General features: G+C 41.8%; 1 protein-coding gene across 2 annotated transcripts in view; it reads right to left on the bottom strand.

Annotated features, from left to right (window-relative positions):
- Positions 1-22,733, bottom strand: part of ndc1 (NDC1 transmembrane nucleoporin) — a 28,803-nt gene extending 6,070 nt beyond the window's left edge. Inside the window, exons 1-14 of one of the 2 annotated variants that reach the window (XM_067990543.1) lie at positions 22,615-22,732; positions 20,127-20,247; positions 19,931-20,032; positions 14,078-14,252; positions 13,816-13,951; positions 12,090-12,198; positions 9,900-9,951; positions 8,536-8,668; positions 7,691-7,783; positions 7,479-7,560; positions 6,162-6,320; positions 5,387-5,680; positions 4,571-4,686; positions 2,899-2,949 (exon numbers count right to left, since the gene is read on the bottom strand). In XM_067990543.1, the coding sequence (XP_067846644.1) occupies positions 2,899-2,949; positions 4,571-4,686; positions 5,387-5,680; positions 6,162-6,320; positions 7,479-7,560; positions 7,691-7,783; positions 8,536-8,668; positions 9,900-9,951; positions 12,090-12,198; positions 13,816-13,951; positions 14,078-14,252; positions 19,931-20,032; positions 20,127-20,247; positions 22,615-22,650 (1,659 nt within the window). In that variant the 5' untranslated portion in view covers positions 22,651-22,732. Of the gene's footprint in view, positions 1-2,898; positions 2,950-4,570; positions 4,687-5,386; positions 5,681-6,161; positions 6,321-7,478; positions 7,561-7,690; positions 7,784-8,535; positions 8,669-9,899; positions 9,952-12,089; positions 12,199-13,815; positions 13,952-14,077; positions 14,253-19,930; positions 20,033-20,126; positions 20,248-22,614 lie in introns of both variants that reach the window. The other variant, XM_067990544.1, reaches the window with a different exon arrangement.
- Positions 22,734-24,427: the final 1,694 nt, after the last annotated feature.

Raw genomic sequence — 24,427 nt, 5'->3', positions numbered from 1 at the left:
ACATCAAAGCTACCCAAATAGTGCATCTTTGAGCCATTACTCGGGCTCATTTCAAAGAAGTTTACTGATTTGCAAAATTGTGCGTGGTGTATTTCATTAAAAAAAAATTAGGCGTGCATAACAGAACTCTAGTCATGTTAAAGATAACTTATATCAGTTGTGATTTGTAGAACATTTTTTAAATTTTCTGACACAAATCTATGTCCCTCAAAGTGCCGACGCATTCCACTATTTCTCCTACCATTCTCTTGTCTCTCTCTTCTCTTCTCTTCCCCCCACCCCCCCCCCCCAAGTATAAAAAATAGGCTTTTTTTGGTTTACACTTGGCTTGGTGGCTGTTCCTTTAAATCCAGTCACAATACAATAAGTAGTTTAAAAGCCAACTGCAGCCAAAACCTTGTACCAAGCTTAACTCGATACCAATGTTGCAAGTTTAATTCGGTTGTCTGAAAAGCTTGAGGGAGAAGTGAAGCTACTGTCAAACAAACTGTTTAGTTACATGTATGATAGCCAATTATTTCTGAATATCATTGACAGTTATTCAAAGCCAGGAAGTTCCGGTAACTCTGTGGATATTTAAGCACCTGTAGCTGTTCAAATTGGAAAGCCTGTTTGAAGCTCTGAAGAGAATAGTCTAAGCCATTAATCAGCTCATCCAGTGGTGGTAAATACAATAAAAGCACTGCATTTATTTAAAAATATTCTACAAAGTAACTTGGCACTGGATCATTACCTATTGCTTTATTTGCTATGGAGAGAAGCATCTCTACTCTAAATATACATAATATCAGTTATTAATTTTTCACCCGTTGTAAAATAAATTTGCTTAATAATTTAAACTTAAAATGAAGCCTGAAATTGTGATGCTCCATTGCTCATCATCGATGAGAGGAAGATCTTATAAAGACAAAGAATAATTTCAGTAGCTGTTAGTTATTCAAGGCATGTTATGGAGAGATTACCCAATGTTAGTTAAGACACTGAAAAGCATAGGGAGTTTGAACTAACCTATGAGAATGATTTTAAAACTCAAAAGCTATAAAAATCTAGTGCAAGGGCAGAAAAGACCCAAAAATGTTAAGACTTTACTTTGCCTTTCTCATCCCTTCTCCTGCTTGAGTACCAATTTCTGTCCCGCCTACCCATCCCCTCCTGTTTGGGTATAATCTCTACCCATTCCATTAACCAATACCTTTATTGTTGTACAGTTCATTTTATGCTTTTCTCTTAACTAACTTGCCTCCTTATTCATAGAACTAGATGTGTCTTGGTCCTGTGTGGTCATCCAGACCAACCCTGGCTGACGAAACCAAACTACACAAATATCTCCGCTGTGCTGAATCAGAAGCTGATGTGGAATACAAGATCGCAGGACCCCTGCATCAATTAGAGATGAGAGTATCCCACGTTCTCCAAAAGAGAAAGGGGTAGATTTTAACTGCCACCAGGCTGAATACTGGACGTATCGGATAGGCACTCATTATCCACCCTGCCCGATTTACGGGCTGCGTGTATAATGGGAGATCAATCCACTACAGCCTATTTTCTGCCTGGCAGTGAAAGTGAAAATCTAGCCCAAATTGTTCCTTTCAAAGGATAAATTCAAACCAAACAGTACAGAACTAATAAAGATATAACAGGGGGTGACTGTTTATCTAAAATATTTATTTCATGGATAACATGATTTGATCTCGGTAGTAACGCACGAATTGCTCATTTCATTTAAAGATCCAAAGGCATTATTCATCAAAAGATCAAATTGATTTGTTGCCTGCAAAAAGGAAAAATGCTGCCATTTAAATGAAGTGAAAATTACTTTTGCTGAATTATGAATATATGTTTGATGCTTACAAAATATTCATGTGCATTTGTCACCTATTTTCTGTTAATAGTAAATACTAGCAGTTCTCCTGTGCTGTTGCTCATTGATAGCCGGGTCTAGATGACATTTATGATATTTAGCTGCTAATTTGACTTGTGCCAAGGCCAGAATTCTAACTAGGCAACTCCAGATAAATGTAGTTACTTATATGCTGCTCAGGTTAGAGGGCAACAGTAACTTCCTGTAAATGTATTTTTTAAAAACTTAATACACACACACACACACACACACACACACAAAGTATTGCAGAGGTTGTTCAAGAATATCTGCATTTAGCAGTTATCATATTAGTAGGTCTTAAGACCTAAAAAGGTTAAAAGCAGAAGCTGGAAACAATACATCAATTCCTTCAAAATGTGTTGCTTGATCAGAATGAGAAGCTCAGCATTCACTCCCTGCTTGAGAAGCCAATGTGTCAAATGAAGAACAAAGCAGGAGAGGAAGAGGTGGAGGTATTCATCATACCATGATCAAAGCTTCATTATTCATAGAGACTAAAATGCAAACAGAAGCCGTTCTTACAAAGGGAAATTGACCCATTATGTACTTTTACATTATGAATATGCGTATATATCTTATTTTTTAATATTTCCAGTTTGTAAAACTAATGCAGTATTTGGAATAAGAGATCTGGATTTATCCACTCCATTGCAACACCGAGGTGCTCACACTGCCTTTCAATGGATACAAAGTGGACGCGCTGCAAGAAACAGATTTTCGTTCACATTGCTAAACTGATTTTATCCCGACAAAATGAACTGGACACAACTTCCATCCAACGCTAATTGAAACCAAAAGAGCGTTTGTTAACAAGGCAAATTCCAAGAAAAGCCCTTAAGAACAGTGCAAATGAACCATTGAGTCTGCCAGAGCCATTTAACTAATGCAAGACGACACTGAGCAAAACTACAGTGCAAGCAAAGAAAAGGGGCAATGAAAGCAAACAAGCAGCTGAACAAGGTATCATGCAACATGCTGTTGATCTGATGCAGCTTAAATGACATTCATGACCGTACCTTGTTAAATAAATACATTACCAACCCCCGTTTCGACAAGAAAGTTTTAACCTAAATGAACAAAACATATTTCAAAGCCATATTAATATATTTTGTTTTAAGGTGCTGGATGGAGACGATACAGGTTATATTACACAAGCCAGCTGACTGGATAAACAATAAAGCCAGAAGTGAGTTCTGTTCTGAGCCACAAGTGAGATCTGAATGATATCCTACTGCTCTTCCCAATTCTCCAATCATGTCACATATTTGGCAAGTAATTTAAAGTGATTATTTAATTTAACACGGGCAGTAACTCATGCACAGATTGCAGGATGGTCCCGGTGATGGCATTTCACAATGACTTCTCCTCAGGGCCTGGTCTTTGTATCTGCGATGCAGTTACATGTAGTGTAAAAATGCATCAGTTCGCCGAATGAAGATAAGAAAATACAAAGGTGGAGACTCTGACAAAGAAATACCTATGTAAAATGAGACAAACCAAACGACTGCAAAAAGAAAGAGTTTTGGAAAAATAACGGTAGAAGCACACACCATTTGGTCCTCGCCCACCCCTCCAAATTTTTGCTCCCTCCTCTCCTGACAGCACCTCAACCAAGTAGCTATTAATTAGTACCCTGAACAGCAAATGTCTGCCATCACAGCTGACTCTGATCCTGTTCCCACTTGATATCCAGACATGGGTACGTTCCAACATCAACGACTGTTCTGTTTGTAGCCATGAGGGCTGCAGGGTGGGGGGAGTGGTGTGGTAGTGGTGGATGAGAGAGGTCATCTGTAAAGACCCAACAGCTGCTGCAGGTGGCATCAGCTAACTCAGCATAAGCTGGGCATTGAATCGGTGTGGCTCAGAACCACACAGCGCCTTTACCCACTGATCCACCACAGGAAACCATCTCCACCGAGAGTCTAACCACCTCCCCTTGACATTAACGGCATTACCATCGCCAAATCCCCCACCATCAACATCTTGGGGGTCACCATTGACCAGAAACTTAACTGGACCAGCCACATAAATACTGTGGCTACAAGAGCAGGTCAGAGGCTGGGTATTCTGTGCCAAGTGACTCACCTCCTGACTCCCCAAAGCCTTTCCACCATCTACAAGGCACAAGTCAGGAGTGTGATGGAATACTCTCCACTTGCCTGGATGAGTGCAGCTCCAACAACACTCAAGAAGCTCGATACCATCCAGGACAAGGCAGCCCGCTTGATTGGCACCCCATCCATCACCCTAAACATTCACTCCCTTCACTACCGGCGCACTGTGGCTGCAGTGTGTACCATCCACAGGATGCACAGCAGCAACTCGCCAAGGCTTCTTCGACAGCACCTCCCAAACCCGCGACCTCTACCACCTAGAAGGACAAGGGCAGCAGGCAAATGGGAACAACACCACCTGCACGTTCCCCTCCAAGTCACACACCATCCCGACTTGGAAATATATCGCCGCTGGGTCAAAATCCTGGAACTCTCTTCCTAACAGCACTGTGGGAGAACCTTCACCACACGGACTGCAGCGGTTCAAGAAGGCGGCTCACCACCACCTTCTCAAGGGCAATTAGGGATGGGCAATAAATGCTGGCCTTGCCAGCGACGCCCACATCCCATGAATGAATAAAAAAACACACTCCAGATGATTAGTTCATCCAAATAAACAGGGCACCGTTACCTGTTCTTGCCTCTGAAGCATCCATTCTGAAATGGCACTGTGTTTGGTCACTTCAGGAGTTCTGCTGCTGACTTGGGCAGGTTGACCAACAACATCACTTGAGTTTGCCAGGTAGTCTGAAAACACACAGGCACTGTAAACCCTCAGTGAAGACAGTAACTTATTCAAACAAACATACAAAAGCATTTAAAGTAGTTATTATTTCCCCCAATTTTAACCCATTTGTACTACTGGATTAAACTAAAAGCTATAAAAATGATTTGGGTTCTGTTTTCAACCCATTTGCTTTGTTAACTAATGTTTCTGATTACCCTGACAAAGCAAGCCTGAGGTCGCCCAAGAGATAGCTCGCTAGCACCCTCTGCTGGAAAATGCCGAGGGACGAGAGGCTTGGGTTGGCTGAGATGTCCCTCAAACTGACAACATTCACAGTTTAAGCTCACATATTAAAGAATACCACTTGGGCAAGGTACAGAGGAAAGGCAGGATCTGTAATGCAGCCTCAGTCAGCACCCTCGAGAGGGGTGGATAAAACTGTAAATAAAAGTGCACATGGGCACAAACAGACGCCAAACCAATTTGTATTGACCCAATCTCGCCTCAACATTGCTGGGGTCACTAATTTAGAATCAGGACTCTAAACAGTTAGGCAATCGAATTATGCATTTTGATTACACTATGGTCAAACCAATTTGTAACGGTGCTGACATGATTGTGTCAATTTGGGTGAATTTCCACAAATATGAGTTTGTAATAAGGATTTTTCAATGGAATAGTATCTCAAATCCTACGGACCAAACCACAGCACAGACCTACCTGAGGAACTAGAAGCCGACGTCCAAAGCTTAGGTCCCCTCCTCGTTACATGAGGGCTCTGTACAGAGCCATAGCTGGGCGAGCCCAAGTCCAATACGTTGCCCAAGCGATTCGCAGCAGGGGAGACAAAAGGACTGCCTAGGTCTGGTGTAAAAGGGAAGCCAAGCAGGCTCCTCAGGGAAGAGTTTGAAGACTTGATCAACGACGATGGCAGAGGGCCCCGGGGAAGATGGGTAGAGAGCGGTGTCTTCAAGGAAGGCTGGTAGCTGGCAGGCTCTTCAAGGCAGGAGGGTCCTGCAACAGAAGAAAGATAACAAAAGCACATCTGTATCTGGGCTGCGTATTTTTGGATCAAGTTTGTTACAAATAATCCTACTGGTTACATAACAAGTTTATATAGGAAAATACAGTAACCAATATTTTAAACATCTAAAGCAACTTGTTATTGCTGAAATGTTCAGGAATAAATGCAGCAATTTTATTTTAAAAACAAATTACAGGTCCCAAGTGGTTCTGTCACCATCCAGTTACTCCAATTATGAAACTGGGAAATTTTGAGAAAAGGAAGAGGGCATTAGGTCAAACAGTTCTGATTGATTTCAACTCCGCCTACCTGTCTTCTTATCATATGTAACAATTCTTTCTCTCACATCAGATGGTCACTTCAACCAACTTTTGTCCATTTCAATGACCTGCCCCACAATTCTATTACTCCCGTTGTGCCAAAAAGAGGTTAAAAAGCACCGTTTTAACAGTATTAAAGTCAAAGCCTGACCTGAGGTGCTTGACGGATGTCTTTCCCCAGGGACAGGATGTGGTTTAATTCGACCATTAGCAGCAACAGCTTCCTGATACACTATTAGCTTTTGCGTTAAGTCGTTTAACAAGGTCAAGCATTCACCTGATATGGCTATCCAATTGTGAGGATGGCCACCTTAAAATAAAACACAAAAATGATTAGCTACACCAGTGCAGCATTGCATGGAATTTCTTTAAAAAGAATAACTTTTACAGTAATGGGTTGAGAACACATTCCATATCCTGTAAAGTGAAATAAAATACCAACAGCTGAAATACAGACACAAAATGCTAGAAATACTCAGCACTGAGTGGAATCTGAAAGATAAAGACAGATTTCTCATCAGGAATATCTCTGCATGACGCAGCTTATACTCTATAAAAGGTTCTGCAGAAATTACCTAATTGAGAGGAAACTGTATTCAGTCTCGCTTAGGAAATGACTAGCAGGCAGCTTGCAGGTGTAAGTAGGTAAAAGAGAATGGAGTCAAGATAAGAGATGAGATCACTGAGAAAGGGGAAATCTGTGACAAAGGATCTGCTGGGTTACTCATGTGAATTTTGGGAGAAACAAGCAACTGGGGCAGGGAAAAGCAAAAGAGAAACAATGAGATTGAAATGAGTCATGCAGATGGTGAGATCAGCGTTCATCTTGGACATGATGATTTGATGTTGATTTGCAGGACCACGGTCTTGCGGTATTGTAACCAAAATTAGTAACTAATACCGCCACAAAAGTTTCCCTCGAAATTTGCAATTGAGTTTCAAAAAAAAACTTTAAACTATATCAGCATAAAAATTAAGACATTAGCCAGTACCCCACAAATGAACTGTATGACCCTGGTAAATCATGCGATTTATATCAATTAGTATTAATTGTATTCAGGTGGTGTGTGTCAACTGGGGGCTCGCTTGTATCCTTTTTAATATGAGAGTTTATCTATGGTGTGGCATGTGTATAATGTTGATCTCTGTGAATAAAGGCTTGGAAGCAACTGAAGACCAGGCTCTAGAATTCTATCCTTCACCACTTGGCTATCCAGTTTATAATACCTGGAACTACATCACTGATCCAAAACTGATGTCTGACCCCCATCCCTACTCCAGTGCTTTCCTCTGATTCATCTGCTGATCCATAGTCCACCAGGATCAAGATTATTACAGACTACTCTACTCCCCCACCAACTCCCAAGAGTTAACAACAGCATGTGAAGCCGCTAAATATTTTAAACCAGAGGAATCTTGTATTTCCCTAATATCCAAGAGAGAAGCTACAGAGGGAGTTTCTCCATACCTGGCTGGCTAAGGCTGAACACCTCCTGTCTTCGAGAAGCTGAATACCGGGAAAGTAAGGCTAAGTCTTGCAAAGCTAGATACTGAAATAGAGACATACGCACTCAGTTAGCATCTTGCCAGATATAAATCTAAGGAATCTGCTACATAGAAGACAGGCTCATTGAACATTAAGGCACTAAATTTATTACTGACATTGTCTATCTGGTTTACCTTTACACATGGGGAAACATTGCTGGTTAGAACTTTGGGGAGGCATCGATCAGCTTCCTCTCCAAATGAGGACCGCACAGGAAACTGGAATACCTGAGTCAAAGGAAAGAGACAAAGAGTACAAAAAATGATGGGGGCTCCTGAAGTAAATACAAGCAAACACAGTACAGACCAGGTCTAAACAGAATTCTGGACTTTTCAAAAATTGGCAATCATCTTAATTTCTGCACATTAAAAAAAGAAAAGGATAATTACAGGAAGGTGGATTTTTGATATTCTCAATTCAAGAACAAAAAGTTATGGACAGATGAAATGAGTATTGGCAGAAAGGCAACAAGCAGATGAGGCAACAACAGCTTTGTAATGTGGGCTGCAGTTCAAAGTGGCCAAATCTCAACACTGGTTTTTTGATAATTTGACAATTTTCTTTTTTGGATACAGACACAGATGGAAAACTCTCAGGATTCAAACAGGATTTGGATCAGCAAAAATAAACTTTTGAAGCTCATCCTGGCATGATTGATTTTGGAAAGCACAACTGCTGACAAGCAATACTGATTACCGAACATCTCCTAAACTAAACTATTACCAATGTGTAAACACGAAAACAGGTTCTATTTCATAAGAAGTGGCAGTTTAAACAAAAGGGGGTCAGAATAAATGCAAACAAAGTATTTTGTCCACTAATAAATTCTAGTATTAATGGCTTTAGAGGACTTTGGAATTGGGTCACTGACACACAGATTCTAAGGTCTTAAAATCTAGAATCATTGGCAATACAATTCGGAAATTCATGTATAAAGAGAGCCACCCTTTAATTTTATACCTACCCATTCCATACTCACCTCGGTAACGTAGATTTTAAAGAGCAACCACGTAATGTACCAGGTGACCAAGAGAAATGTACCACTTAACCAGGTTGTGTAGAGTAGCGGCAGGTCAAACAGTCCTGTCAGGGTATCCAGGGAATGCTGCGTGCTTCAGAAAAAGTTATACAGAGAGATGATTTTTCAAGTGCTCACTCACACATTGGCACTAGTTTTGGAAATATTGCACCACATTGTGGTCATCTGACAGACACGCTTCTTTCTAAAAAGAAATGTGGAGGTTAAGCAATGACCACAATCTCTTCACTGCCCCCCCTGCCAAAAACTGCTGCTCAGACACAAGAATGTAGAAATCAAAGCAGCAAAAAGTGTCACATGGACAAAGTACAGAGATATGCAAGGGTACAGTTAAATAAGAGGACTCCATATTGAAAATATGTGACAGTGGCACCAAACTTGTTCCAGCAAGTTACTCAAGTACACTTGTTAATGTGGGTTCTGTGCTAGACATTTGGGAATTTCAGGCACAGAATGAGTTTGATATAAAGCTGTGGGGTTAACTTGGGGAAAAAAATGAAAGGTCACACCTTAAGTGAACATCTGTGGGGGCCGGGGAGGGGGCAGCGAGAAAGAGAAGGGAACTTTCTGCGTCGGCCTGAGTGAGACTTCCAATTTGTGCCCAACTCTGCCTGGACAGATTCAGTATTCACAATCACTTTATAGTAGCAGATTTTCAAATTATCACAATCAGGATGTTTAAAGTCAGCAGCTTTAGTAAGAAATGCTGTCCACAGACTATAATGAAATCACCAACTTAAATTTTCAAGTCCAACAGCTCCCCAAAATGGCTCAGTGGTGTGTTGTGGTACTAAGGCATATGGACCAGAAAGTCCCAGGTTCAATTCCCAGTCTGTGCTGTGTTAGTGGATCTCAGTAAGAGCAGGTGTTAAGATGCTACAATTGGTGTCAATGTCCCTGTGTTAAGGAGGTGAAAAATCAAGTATTGTTACAAGAAACTGTCTGACTGGAACATCTTGAGTGGAGATGTGGCGCAGTAGCCAGATATTGATCACTATCGAGTGTCATAAAATAAGTGGGTGGGTGGGTGGGTGGGGGGAAAACATTGATGAGGACTGGATGGGACTCCATTGTGAGTCCCTCTGTGCTCAAATAGCTGCTGATAATCAAAATCTAGGCTCACACATGAAGAATGGTAACTTGGATAAGGCACTGGAGGACTCTGGAGTCTGTGGAAATATACTCAGCAAAAAAAAGTTAGTGACTTCAGGAAAGGAAGGGAAAGAACAGAAAAAAAACCTTCAAGCAGTTTCTACAAACACAGTATCAGACATGAATGAATATTTTGTAGGCAGTTCACCAACCTGTCTTTCTGAAGGGTTGTTGAGGCACTTATCCAGGCTCTCGGCACATAACCTAGGAAAGAAAACCAAAGGTAGCATTGTGAAAATACTCAAGAGAAAAAAGACCAAAAAAGCATCTTCAAATAAAGCACTTCCAAGGATATTATTTGGCCCTACATTCAATATGCAGTATCTGGCCTACTGGGCTAAATCACCACTGAAGAGGTGCTCCAGTCTGACAGTTTCTTATAAGCACTAGTGCAGAGCAATTGTCAGCTTCTATGAATGAGCTCATTCTGCCCAAACTGCACTCTATCATTAGACTTCAAGAAAAAGAGAAACAAACACATACAGAAAGCAGGTGTACTATAGTAAAATGCAAATAGAAGTATTTTTACAGAATATAGCTTTCAAAAACAGAATGCAACACTGGTTGAAATTTTCATACAGCAATAAAACCTATGGTTTTAAGCAAGCAAATAAAAATAAGTACAGAAGGTCAGAATATAAGCACAGGTTTACTGTGCTGAATTGTAAGATGGGTTGAAGTAGCAGAAGAACATACACAGGAAGACAATTGCAGAAATCCGCTCGAGAAAGTTTGGAAATATCAAGTAGCTGGGTTAAAAGAGCAATCTATAGTGCTACTCCTGTCTTTCCAAAAATCTTCCTGTTTCTCAGCTTCATGCAACATTTTTCCCCTTGCGGTATTATCTCGTTTCCTTATTAAACGGCAGTTCTCTCGGGTTCACGCCTTTCAGTTGTATTTCTATTTATGCAGCCATCTCACACCCAGTCCTCATTATATAAAGACACTACATGAAGCGACACCAAATATAGTACCAGCTAACACAATCATATCTATTTATCGATTTATAAAAATATTTAATCAAGTTGCATTCCATCTTAGCAATCTAAATCATGTAATCTGCAAGGGTGAAAACTCATTGGATGAAGAGCAGGTCAGAGGCTGGGTATTCTGCGGCGAGTGACTCACCTCCTGACTCCCCAAAGCCTTTCCACCATCTACAAGGCACAAGTCAGGAGTGTGATGGAATACTCTCCACTTGCCTGGATGAGTGCAGCTCCAACAACACTCAAAAAGCTGAACACCATCCAGGACAAAGCAGCCCGCTTGATTAGCACCCCATCCACCACCCTAAACATTCACTCTCTTCACCATCGGCGCATTGTGGCTGCAGTGTGTACCATCCACAGGATGCACAGCAGCAACTCGCCAAGGCTTCTTTGGCAGCACCTCCCAAGCCCGCCACCTCTACCACCTAGAAGGACAAGGGCAGCAGGCACATGGGAACAACACCACCTGCATGTTCCCCTCCAAGTCACACACCATCCCGACTTGGAAATATATCGCCGTTCCTTCATCGTCGCTGGGTCAAAATCCTGGAACTCCCTTCCTAACAGCACTGTGGGAGAACCTTCACCACACGGACTGCAGCGGTTCAAGAAGGCAGCTCACCACCACCTTCTCAAGGGCAATTAGGGATGGACAATAAATGCTGGCCTTGCCAGCGATGCCCACATCCCATGAACAAATAAAAAAAAATTTAAAAACAGTAACAGCAGTCATTCTTCCATATTGCCTCTTCTCAGCTCAGTCCAGCCTCGGCCCAATTGGTTTGCTAGCACTAGTTTAATTCTCCCCGCCTCTTGTCATTCACTCCAAGTGTCTGCGTTCAGTACAATGCTTTGGTCTGGCCATCCATCGAAAGTTACAAAGGAGCAGGAACTCAGCCCACCTGTACATTTTGCTCAGTTCTCAGAATCTTGCTCAAACACTCCCAGTTTCACCTCTCACTTGATTCCTCCCTTCCAGCTGCGATTCTATACACCAGCCTCCCTGCCCAGGCTCTTCTCCGCCGAATGCTCCATCTGCATAATGGTCTCAGCACAAGCTCTTCCTTGCATAAAAGCTCCTGCCCATTTCCAATGGAAACTCTGACCGCCAGGATTCATGTTTGCCCAAAAATCGGAAAGTGTGAAAATTGCATCTGATGTGTGTGAGGCATACAGAAAAAGCAAAAAAAAGAGGAAGACAAACACAAAGATAGAGTGCGAGAAAGAACAAAAGGGTGGAGTACAAGCAGAGCCAATTATAGCAAGAGAGAGAGATACAATTCTTTTTAAACTATTGCCCGAAAGCAACTTACAAGACGGCACCTAGCTTGATGACGAATATAAAAAGATTACCTAGAAAGTAGTAAAGGATGCAGTAGTTCCTGAGAAAATACAGAGACTGCACAGCGCTGTACTTAATGACCAAAGACAGATTTCCTTTGAAGCGCACGTACTTGAATTGCTAGAAGAGATAACAGAACATTATTTTTTCATTCCTCAAATTTTCCTCCCTTCTTCTAAGGAGAGTGCTAACTCGCACCGAGGCACCGTTCCACAGATGCGGGACACCTTCCTATATTGCCATTCCTGTGTCAGCCTGGACAATGTCAGCATGGTGTTCAACCACAGGGAGAATCCAAAAAAAGATATCACAATTTAAAAAAATTATTATATAGAAACTCAGGGCCAAGGCCCAGGAGTGCAGGACATCACTAAGGCGAATACAGTAGAATAAAAGACCAGATGGATCAAGAAGCAGTGGTTAAATGACCATGAACTTAGGCTGTAATTTACTCTGAGTTTGGACAAGTAAACGTGTAGAGCATAGACCAGTTGGGCCGAATGGCCTGTTTCTGTGCTATAGACTCTATGTAAACAGTTACTTTAAAAGAAAGTTCAATCTACTTTTAGTCTATCCAAAGTAGAATTTACAGCTGCGCCCGATACTGTCCTCACCCAACATGCACACACATGCCCTTCACAGCAATGGTCACTGGGAATGTAATCAGGAGCAGGAACCCTGACTGATTTTTGCCTGCCCTAGCCCAGCTGAGATAAGGTAATTCAGCACAGATCAGAGACCAATCACGTTTGTACATCTCATTTCCACTACGAGCAGTGATTTATCCATCGAGTCCTCAGGGAGGCCAGATTAGTTTCAGTTGCAGATCTGCACACAATTCCTGCAATAATCTACAGAAGGATTCTGGGGTGTCACTCAATGATGGTTAAGCATCACATCTTCAGTCACCTGAAACTTCCAGCAATGGCTCTCCAGCTTCTACCTCCCTCAGCTCCTGCTAAAGAGATCACAAAGTCCAGCAGATTTTCACAAACTATAGATGGGAACAATATACCTACAGCTCTGTGCTTAAATTAAGTACAGCAGAATAACTTCCCTTGCCTTTCATATGTCTAGCGAGGTACCAGCAGTGACAGTAGATCATTGTGCTGACACACTGCAACACCAAGCAGCAAAGCAACAAGCTCACACCCACGATCCCCTGAACAGTTAAGCACCAATCTCAGCTGGGCTGCTGGAAAACTGCCACACTGTCCAAACTCAGAGGACACGGGAGAGAAAAAAAAGTGGGGAAACAGTCACTGCAGGCAGCCGGTTACAGAATGGCAGAGGCCTGGGAGCAAGTGGCTTGTCTGTCCCTCTGACTGGGGAATTGTGTGCGTGAGACCCTAGAAGAATCCAAAAAAAGAAATCACAATTTTAAAAAATTATTATATTGAAACTCAGGGCCAAGGCCCAGGAGTGCAGGACATCACCAAGGCGAATACAGTAGGATAAAAGACCAGATGGATCAAGAAGCAGTGGTTAAATAACCATGAACTTAGGTTGTAAAAGCCTGTAGAACAAAGGAGGTAAAGAGTTTCAGTTTGAGGTCTGGATGAAAACCAAACTAGAGCTGTTACATTTAAACCAAGTAAACGTGTAGAGCATAGACCAGTTGGGCCGAATGGCCTGTTTCTGTGCTATAGACTCTATGGAAACAGTTACTTTAAAAGAAAGTTCAATCTACTTTTAGTCTATCCAAAGTAGAATTTAAAAGTAACAAACATTTATTACCTGCATAGTTGGGAAAGACAAATAATTGAAGTTGTTAACAAAATATAGAAGACTATAACTATATCCTATAAAGGCTCCTTCCATCAGTAAGAAAACGTGAAACTCATTCAGGCACATGTGGCTGCTGGATGCAGAGCTGAAACGACAAGAATAACCAAAGTAGATGGGTTTGTTGGCAACAAAATAAAGATAGGGAGCAGACACAAACACCACACAGGAATATTCTACGAACTTCTAGACTTCTGTTAGTTCCATGGCTCACCTGTCCTGAGATGAGCAAGGTACACTGATCATGTGATAGCGCCCCCCAGCTACGACTGCCGCACACCATGCCATCAGCATCCCCACCACCGCATGTACTACTGAATGGAGAAACCGATGAGGGTGGAATACATTCCCTATGAGTGCAATCCGACTGCATGGAATAGAAGGCTCCACTGCAAAGGAAAGAACAGGTCATTTTTTTTTTACATGCAACAGAAGGCATGAGACCCTGGCTGAGGTTATTAATTTACTGACAGGGAGGTAGAGTGAGGGGGCAAACACTCAGATCATTTGAAAACAGATCACATTTAAGCTTTATCAGGACTGATCAAAACATCTAGTCCCACCTCTGCAAAATTGTCCACTTCCACTCTTCACCACAGATATCCCGAGATATGCATCCATCACCTTCAGACTCAACTACTACAACACTCTCCTTGCTGGCCTCCCATCCTCTCTGAACTCTGGCCTGTCCATCATCCCTCCCTCTCAGTGGATTAAATTTAAAATCTTCGTTTTTAAATCCCTGTGGCTTCCCCCAACCTTGCTGCATTTTACTCTAGCCCTAAAGTTCGCCCAAAACACACTTCCTCTGACCTTTTCTACAACCCCCTCCCCCCCACTGGCAACAGAGCTTTCAGCTGTCTGGGTCCTATTCCCTGGAATCAGCTCCAAATTATCTCCACTCCCACTCCTCCTTTAAATACCCTCTCAAAACTCATCTCTTCAACCAAGCTTTCAGTCACCCTTCCTAATTTGGCATCTGTTTTCCATATGGTTTTCTATGGAGCATCTTGGGGTGTTCTTTATGTTAGAGGTACAATATAAATGCATGTTGTTGTCTCATAAACAACTAATCTGTACTAGGTTAATCAGCCTTTTGTGTTTTTTTCCCCTTTTCATCTCCATAATTGGTCATTGCTATGGCAATAAGAGCATCATAAAGATGTTGTAACAAATTCCACCGAACTAAATAAGTTGTAAGTAATAAGAAAATAAAGCCTGAAGTTAGTCTTAAGCAGCAAGGATTAGTAGTTTATGGGAATGAAAATTGTCCTTCAGTATTTGTTGCTCTTCTCTTATTACTTTGTGACAACAATGTTTTTGGAAACCACTTCTAAATCTTGATTTTTTTAGTTGAAAAATTGAATCTTACTGGTGTCAGCCTTGGCTCAGTGATAGCACTCTCGTCTCTTTGAGTCAGAAGATTGAGAGTCCCTTTGAACATCAACATTTCCCAATCTCTCACCAATTAAAAAATACTCTGCATTTCTGTTTTTCCTACCAAAGTGGATAACTTCAACATTTTTCCACATTATATTCCATCTGCCATGTTCTTACCCACTCACTTAGCCTGTCTATATCCCCTTGAAGCCTCTTTGCATCCTCACGTTCCCACCTAGTTTTGTGTCATCAGTAAACTTGGAAATATTACATTTGGTCCCCTCATCCAAATCATTGCTATAGATTGTGAATAGCTGGGGCCCAAGCACCGATCACTGCGGTACCCCACTAGTCACAGTCTGCCAACCTGAAAAAGACCCATTTATTCCTACTCTGTTTTCTGTCTGTTAACCAATTCTCAATCCATGCCAGTATATTAACACCAATTCCATGTGCTTTAACTTTGTTCAACCTCCTGTATGGGGCCTTATCGATAGCCGTCTGAAAATCCAAATACACCACATTCAGTGGTTCCCCCTTATCTATTCTACTAGTTACATCCTCAAAGAACTACAATAGGTTTGTCAAACATGATTTCCCTTTCATAAATCCATGTTGACTCTGCAAATCCTATTATTATTTTCTAAATGTCCAGGTACTGCAGTCAGAGTTTCAGGAGCTAGGGAGGAAGTTAAAATGCAGGATCGCAAAAGGTGCTAATCTCTGGATTATTCCCAGTGCCACGCTCTAGTGAGTATAGGAATAGTAGGATAAGATAGGTTAATAGGTGGCTAAAGCAATGGTGCAGGAGTGAGGACTTCAGATTCTTGGGGCATTGGGACCAGTTCTGGGGCAGGAGGGACCTGTACAAGACGGGCGGGTTGCACCTCAACAGAGTTAGGACCAATGGCCTTGCGGGGAGTTTAACTAGCATTGTGGGGGAGGGTTTAAACTAATTTGGCAGGGGGATGGGCACCAGGATGAAACATTAGAGAGGAAAAACAAGGCGCACAGAGTACTGGGAGGGACAAGTAGCATTAGAACAAAGAATAGTTCTGAAATAGGAAGGGGGCAAATGCGAGGCAGTTTATGAGATTGGAGTGCATGTGCGTAAATGCGCACAGCGTGGTAAATAAGGTTGGTGAGCTGCAGACTCAAGTTGCCACATGGGACTATAATATAGTGGCAATAACAGAGGCCTGGCTCAAAGAAGGAGAGGATTGGGCACCTAATATTCCTGGCTACAAGGTATTCAGGAAAGATAGGGAAGGAAAGAAAGGAGGGGATTTGGCAGTATTGATCAAAGAAACCATTAAGGCACTGGTAAGGGATGATGTAGTTGAGGGGTCAAAGACAGAATCTATTTGGTTAGAATTAAGGAATAGAGGGCCTATTACACTACTGGGTGTATACTACAGGCCAACAAATAATGGAATGGAGATACAGGAGAACATCTGCAGGCAAATTACAGAAAATGCAAGAACTTTATAGTGATAATGGGGGACTTCAATTGACCCAATATAGACTGGGACAGTAACAGTGTAAAGGGCAAAGAGGGGGAGTAATTCCTGAAATGTGTTCAAGAGAACTATCTGGAACATTGTGTTTCCAGCCCAACCAGGATGGAAGCAGCGCTGGATCTAGTTCTGCGGAATGAAGTGGAGCAGGTGGAGCATCTTTCAGTGGGGGAGCATTTGGGGTACAGTGATCATAATATCATTAGGTTTAGAACAGTTATGGAAAAGAACAAGGAACAATCAAATGTGAAAATGCTTAGCTGGAGGAGGGAAAATTACAGTGAGTTAGAAAAGGATCTTGCCCAGGTGGATTGGAATCAAAAAATTGGTAGTCAAAACAGTAATTGAACGATGGGAGGTCTTCAAGGAGGAGTTGGTTCGGGTATGAGGGGGAAAGGAAGGGCATCCAAAGCTAGAGCTCCCTGGATAACTAAAGATATAGAAATTAAAATGAAACAGAAAAAGGAGGCTTATGACGAATGTTAGGTTCATATTAGAGAACCCAGCTGAATACAGAAAGTACAGAGGAGATCTAAAAAAGGAAATAAGAGGGGCAAAGAGTATGAGAATAGGTTAGCAGCTAACATAAAAGGGAACCCAAAAAGTCTTTTATAAACATATAAATAGTAAAAGGGTAGTCAAAGGAAAGGTGGACCGATTAGGGACAAAAAAGATCTTCTTGTGGAGGCAGAGGATATGGCTGAGGTACTAAATGAATACTTTGCATCTGTGTTCACTAGAGAAGAGGATGCTGCCATTGTAGCAGTAAAGGAGGAGGTGGTAGCGATATTGGATAGGATAAAAATGGATAAAGGAGGTACTTAAAAGATTGGCAGTACTCAAAGTAAAAAAGTCACCCAGTTCAGATGGGATGCATCCTAGATTACTGAGGGAAGTAAGGGTGAAAGTTGAGGAGGCTCTGGCCACAATCTTCCAATCCTCCTTAGATATGGTGCCGGAGGACTGGAGGATTGCAAATGTTTCGAAAATGGGGAGAGGGATAAACCCGTCAATTACAGGACAGTCAGCCTAACGTTAGTGGTGGGGAAACTTTTAGAGACAATAACCCAGGACAAAATAAATTGGTACTTGGAGAAGTATGGGCTAATAAATGAATGAATTTGTTAAAAGAAAATAGTGTCTGACTAACTTGATTGAGTTCTTTGATGAAGTAATGGAGAGGGTTGATGAGGGTACTGCGGTTGATGTTGTGTATATGGACTTTCAAAAGGCATTTGATAAAGTACCACAAAATAGACTTGTTAGCAAAATTAAAGCCCATGGGATTAAATGGACAGCGGCAGCAGGATACAAAATTAGCTCGGGGACAGAATGTAGAGAGTAATGGTGAACGGTTGTTTTTCAGACTTGAAGTATACAGTGGTGTTCCCCAGGGGTCAGTATTAGGACCAATGCTCTTTTTGATATATATTAATGACCTGGACTTGGGTATAGAGGGTATAATTTCAAAGTGTGCAGAAGTCACAAAACTTGGAAATATAGTAAACAATGTGGAGGATAGTAACAGACTTCAGGAGGACAGACAGATTGGTGAAATGGGCAGACACGTGACATATGAAATTTAACGCAGAGAAGGGTGAAGTAATGCATTTTGGTAGGAAGAATGTGGAGAGGCAATATAAACTAAATAGTACAATTTTAAAGGAGGTGCAGGAACAGAGAGACCTGGGGGTGCACATACACAAATCTTTGAAGGTGGCAGGGCAAGTTGAGAAGGCTGTTAAAAAAGCATTCTGGGATCCTGGGCTTTATTAATAGTTGCATAGAGTACAAAAGCAAGGAAGTTATGCTAAACCTTTATAAAACACTGGTTAAGCCTCTTCTGGAGTATTGTGTTCAATTCTGGGCACCACACTTTAGGAAGCATGTCAAGGCCTTAGAGAGGGTGTAGAAGAGATTTACTAGAATGGTGCCAGGGTTCAGGGACTTCAGTTATGTGGAGAAACGGGTTGTTCTCCTTAGAACAGAGAAGGTTAAGAGGAGATTTGATAGAGGCGTTCAAAATCAGGAACGGTTTTGACAGAGTAAATAAGGAGAAACTGTTTCCAGTGGCAGAAAGTTCAGTAACCAGAGGACACAAATTTAAGGTAATCTGCAAAAGAACCAGAGGCGACAGGAGGAAACGTTTTTTTTTTACACACAGCAAGTTGTAATGGTCTGGAATGCACTGCCTGAAAGGATAGTGGAAGCAGATTGAACAGTAACTCTCAAAAGGGATTTGGATAAATACTTGAAGGGAAAAAATTTACAGGGCTATGGGGAAAGAGCAGGGGAATGGGACTAATTGGATAGCTCTGTCAAAGAGCCGGCACAGGCACGATGGCCTTCTCCTGTGTTGTGCCTACTATGATAATGATACTAAAACAGATTACCTGGTTATCTCATTTGTGGGACCATACAAATTACCTGCGCAAATTAACATGTTGCTACACTTCAAAAGTACTTAATTGGCTGTAAAGTGTTTTGAAATGTCCTGAAAGGCACTATATAAATGCAAGTCCTTTCTTTCTTTACTTATTCAAATCTGCCCCATCCATTTTAAAATGGTGTACAAGTTACAGCTAGGAGTGACCTAGATTGACATCAACACTATACACTCCTCAAATTCAATGTTTCCCGGCACTTATTTAAAAAAATACAAGAACTCTGGTTTCTTCCTTTTCTGTCACATACATTTACACTCCCTTGGGAGTTTAATCAAATCAAACCCACAATTCTAAATGCTTGACGTTTATTCCGACAGAGAAATGAATCAAAATTATGGAAGCTAAGTTTTTAAAATCATTATATACACACACAGGATTCTGAGTGACAGCATCTGGTCTAAACTTCAGCCATGTGAAATGGTCCACTAGGTTTAGTGCTGAACAGTACACAGTGAATGTAAATAACTGCCTCTTTCTTCACTGATAATGGAACAGACTTACTACTTTTAAATGAACTGTCTTTGAAAAGCACCAATTTAACATCCTTACTTATTGCCTGTGTGCTGTAACAGTCACAAAGATAAATTGCAAGACTTGAATACTTAAAATGTTCAGAATTGCATCAAACAAAAGTGAGTTGTGTAAAAATGGCACACCTGAGAAGAAGTCAGAGCATGGCTTTGAGAAAGCACCAGATACGTGTAAGGAATAAAATTCTAATACCTGTATAAAATTCCATATTGAAGATGCCAATAGTCACTACGACTACACACAGCACCAGAACTGAAAAGATTATGTAGGAACTGTTCAGGTCATGCAGCGAGTCTGAAAATGAGAAAAGACACACAGGCTTCACCAACAGTACTGTAATCAGAAAGGGAATTGTGTTTTTTTTGCATTGCAATTACGAGCACAATACCTGCAATCCACTGGATAGGATGGAACACATTCAGCCGACTAAGCAGTACAAAAACAGCTGTGGAGACAGGCAATAGCAGGACAGACCAAGCAATTGCAGCTGCTGCACGCCAGCTGAACACCTGGAAAGCAGGGTGACAAAACATGCATTAATGCCTTCGCAGCACCAGAGAGGGCTGCAGTTTACAATCAGCAGAAGTTTCATAAACCCACTAAGGGGACCATTTCATGTGGATTAAAAACAGACTTATAATTCCAGTTAATCTTGCATTCAATCAAATTACAACAACTTGCATTTATATAGTGCCTTTTAATGTAGTAAAACCTCTCAGGACGCTTCACATGAGCATTATCAAACAAAATTTGACTCCAAGCCACATAAGGAGATATTAGGATAGGTGACCAAAAACTTGGTCAAAGAGGTAGGTTTTAAGGAGTGTCTTAAAGGAGGAGAGGCAGAGAGGTTTAGGGAGGGAATTTCAGAGCTTTGGGCCTAGGCAACTGAAGGCACAGCCGCCAATGGTGGAGCAATTAAGATCGGGGATGCGCATGAGGCAAGAACTGGAGGAGCGCAGAGATCTTGGAGGGTTGTAGGAGATTACAGAGAACGGATGGAGCAATGCCATTTAGGGATTTGAAAGCAAGGATGAGAATTTTAAAATCAAGACACTCCCGGGCCAGGAGCCAATGTAGGTCAGCGAGCTTAGGGGTGATGGGTGAACAGGACTTGGTGCAAGTTAGGATACAGGCAGCAGAGTTTTAGATGAGCTCAAGTTTATGGATGGTGGAAGATGGGAGGCCAGCCAGGAGAGCATTGGAATAGTAGAGTCTAGAGGTAACAAAGGCACGGACAAGGGTTTCAGCAGCAGATGAGCTGAGGCAGGGGCGGAGATGGTCGTTGTTACAGAGGTGGGAGTAGGCAGTTTTGGTGATGGAGTGGATATGCGATCGGAAGCTCATCTCAGGATCAAATAGGACACCAAGATTGCGAACAGTCTGGTTCAGCCTCAGACAGTGGCCAGGAAGAGGGATGGAATCGGTGGCTAGGGAGCGGAGTTTGCGGCAGGGACCAAAGGCAATGGCTTTGGTCTTCCCAATATTTAGCTGGAGGAAATTTTTGCTCATCCAGTACTGGATGTCAGACAGTGTGACAAATGAGAGACAGTGGACGGGTCAAGAGAGATGGTGGTGAGGTAGAGCTGGGTGTCTTCAACGTACATGTGGAACCTGACGTCATGTTTTAGGATGATGTCGCCGAGGGGCAGCAGGTAGATGAGAAATGGGAGAGGGCCAAGGATAGATCCTTGGGGGACTCCAGAGGTAATGGTGCAGGAGTGGGAAGAGAAGCCTTTGCAGGTGATTCTCTGCCTACAACTGGATAGATAAGACTGGAGCTGGATGATGGAGGAGAGGTGTTGGAGGGGATGGTGTGATCAATCATGTCAAAGGCAGCTGATAGGTAGAGAAGGATGAGGAAGGATAGTTTACGACGGTCAGTCATATAAGATCACTTTGTGACTTTGATAAGGGCCATTTCAGTACTGTGGCAGGGGCAGATATTTGATTGGAGGGATTCAAACATGGAGTTTGAAACATACAGAACAGAATCAAATCTTTCAGATTATTTTAAGTGAGGTCACTAAGCCTGCAGTAACAACAACTTGCATTTATATAGCACCTTTAACATAGTAAAACATCTCAAGGCACTTCACAGGGATGTAATCTAATAAAATTTGACACCGAGCCACATAAAGAGATTAGCACATGTGATCAAAAGCTTGGTCAACAGGTAAGTTTTAAGGAGCATCTTAAAGGAGAGAAGTGACTACATACCAAAAGTACTTGATTGGCTGCAAAGCACTTTGGGACATCCTGAGGATATTAAAGGCACTATATAAATGCAAGCTTGTCTTTCTTTTACAATATAATCTGTCCCTTTTCAAAGGATTACAGAAATGTATAAAGATTGCCTAATATAATCTAGTGCTGGTGTCAGATTGTTGAGTTCGCAACAATATTGATTCTATTAGCTTCAACTTTAGCTTAGGTACAAAAGCCAATGTGAAAAAGTTTGATCCAGATCAAAACATTCAATAATACAAGTTCTCTCCCACCAACAAAGCCACTGACGTGAGCTGGGATTTGGTTCCACAGACGCCGGTCAGCCTCTAGTGCTTCATCCACGTACCCACTCCTCATGTGCAACTGTAGGCAGTGGGAGTCAACATACTATTGAACCATGAAGGGCATCACACTCAAACACCAGCCTGGTGGCCTTTCACTGCCAGTCTAAAAAATATATATATCTTCAGTAGATTCACACTCCAGCTTTAAGAGAGAATTAGCAGAGCAAAGGCTGATCAAGCCTGCCCTTTACAGCTGGCCCAGGATAGTCACACAGAGACCTCACATGGAACGGACATCATGGCTGAGGGAGGCCCATCACAGCCCAGACTGAGAGCTTCCGTCTCTCCCGGGCCTGCTCTCACCTTTCGGATGAACCAGAAGCCCGGTGGCGGCTCCATGTCCCCCCTTTCTGTCGCTCTCCCAGGCCAGTCCCGCGCTTTCCGATTCAAAGGCCTCTCTAAGACCGCTCGGGGCCGCCCGGCTCAGCGCCTGTTCGCTCTTTGATTACATCAGCAGTGACGCAATCGATGTGACGATTTGGACAAAGCGACGCCATATTTCATACTGGCAAAAAAAATCTGCGACCACAGCGGTAGAGCCCCCTTCCGGACAGATTGATTTATCAGCAAGGTCTCTGAATTTCATTTATGCATCAACTTGTGTTAATGAAGATCAAAAATAGATGTGACACCTTTATCTCAATATACTTATCAGACTATTGACACATTTCAAGTTGTGCCTAAGATAATTAGCACAACTTGCAAGGAAAATGCTCATTGAAATGAAACTGATGAACTAAACTCTTTAACCAAGCTTTTAGTCACCTCTCCTACTCTGGTTCTGTCCCAATATTTGTCTTATTAGACTTCTGTGAGGCGCCTTGGGGCGTTTTCCTATGTTAAATGCAAGTTCTTTAAAGTTACTATATAGATGTAAGTTGTTATAAACATATATCACACCTAAAATAGAAACAGAAAATGCTGGAAAAACTCAGCAGGTCAGGCAGCACCTGAGGAGACGCGGCCAGTGGGGGTGGTCGGTCTGGCTGTCTGCCTCTCTTCCGCGGCCTTGTCTGTGCTCAGGTGGCTCTGGAGAAGGAGCATGCGGTGTCCACCTGTACGCTTGAGGCCTTCCGCTAACGGTGGGCTGGAGTGTATAATGGATGGTGTAAATAATATTAATTAATTTGATAAGTTTCCTTTGTTTTTTTATGATTTGGGTTTCTATTAGTTGTGCCTCTCTAAAAGGGGGGGCACTATTGATAGATTTTTTAGTTTGATGACACCCAGTGCCTCCTTATGGGCTTCCAAGAAAAGGCATCTGTGGAGCGAGAAACAGTTAACATTTCAGGTCAATGACCTTTCACAGCTAGTCAGCTTGGGTATCAATGTTTCTAGTTTTAGTCTGTGTAAAGCTCAAAACATATTAGGAACAAACGTTTTTGCTGTTGTGAAACAAGCATAAGTGAGGGAAACACAGAAACAGCAAACAAAAACAGCAGCAAGAACAAAAAGGAGAAGCAGAGACTAGGAGAAACAAAATGGTAAATCACATAGCTAGATAATAATTAAATAGCATAATCTTGTCATTTTTTCAAATACAGATATGAGTAACAGTGCAATATGAAATGTACTAGAACAGTATTATACCTTTTTACAGCCTGAATGAAATATTATATGTCATTCAGCTCATTTCACCTCTTACCAGCTTTTTAAAACTCTTTTTACAAGCTATTAAACTCTCTATCTCTTTGTAACAGTATTTCTATGACCATTACCTATTATTTCCCCTCCCTTCTTTGTTTTGATATGTCCTATAAACCATATCAGTTCCGATGAAGGGTCCCCACCTGAAATTAACCTGCCTTCTATTTTCAGATGCAGAAAGACTTGCTGTGTATTTCCAGCATTTTCTGTTTTTCTTTGTATCTCTTAATTGTTTCCATGATTTTTTTGTTAGTGTGTTCGCACTTATATAAATATGAAAATATACAAAAAGGACAGCCAAGAAGTGTCAACAAGAAATGTGTAATGTACAGGAAATGCACAATCTGGGAGTCCTAAATCATATGAAAATAGAAAAAAATAGAAACTGCAATGAAAAGATAAAATGTACCTAAGTAAGTGGTAAAAGTGCAAACAAAAAGCAAAAATCACTTGTCTCACTGACCACAAA

The sequence above is a fragment of the Heptranchias perlo genome, chromosome 9, assembly GCF_035084215.1.
Source record: "Heptranchias perlo isolate sHepPer1 chromosome 9, sHepPer1.hap1, whole genome shotgun sequence".
In the NCBI taxonomy this organism is placed as follows: Eukaryota; Metazoa; Chordata; class Chondrichthyes; order Hexanchiformes; family Hexanchidae; genus Heptranchias; species Heptranchias perlo.
This window is presented reverse-complemented; position numbering and strand designations above follow the sequence as displayed.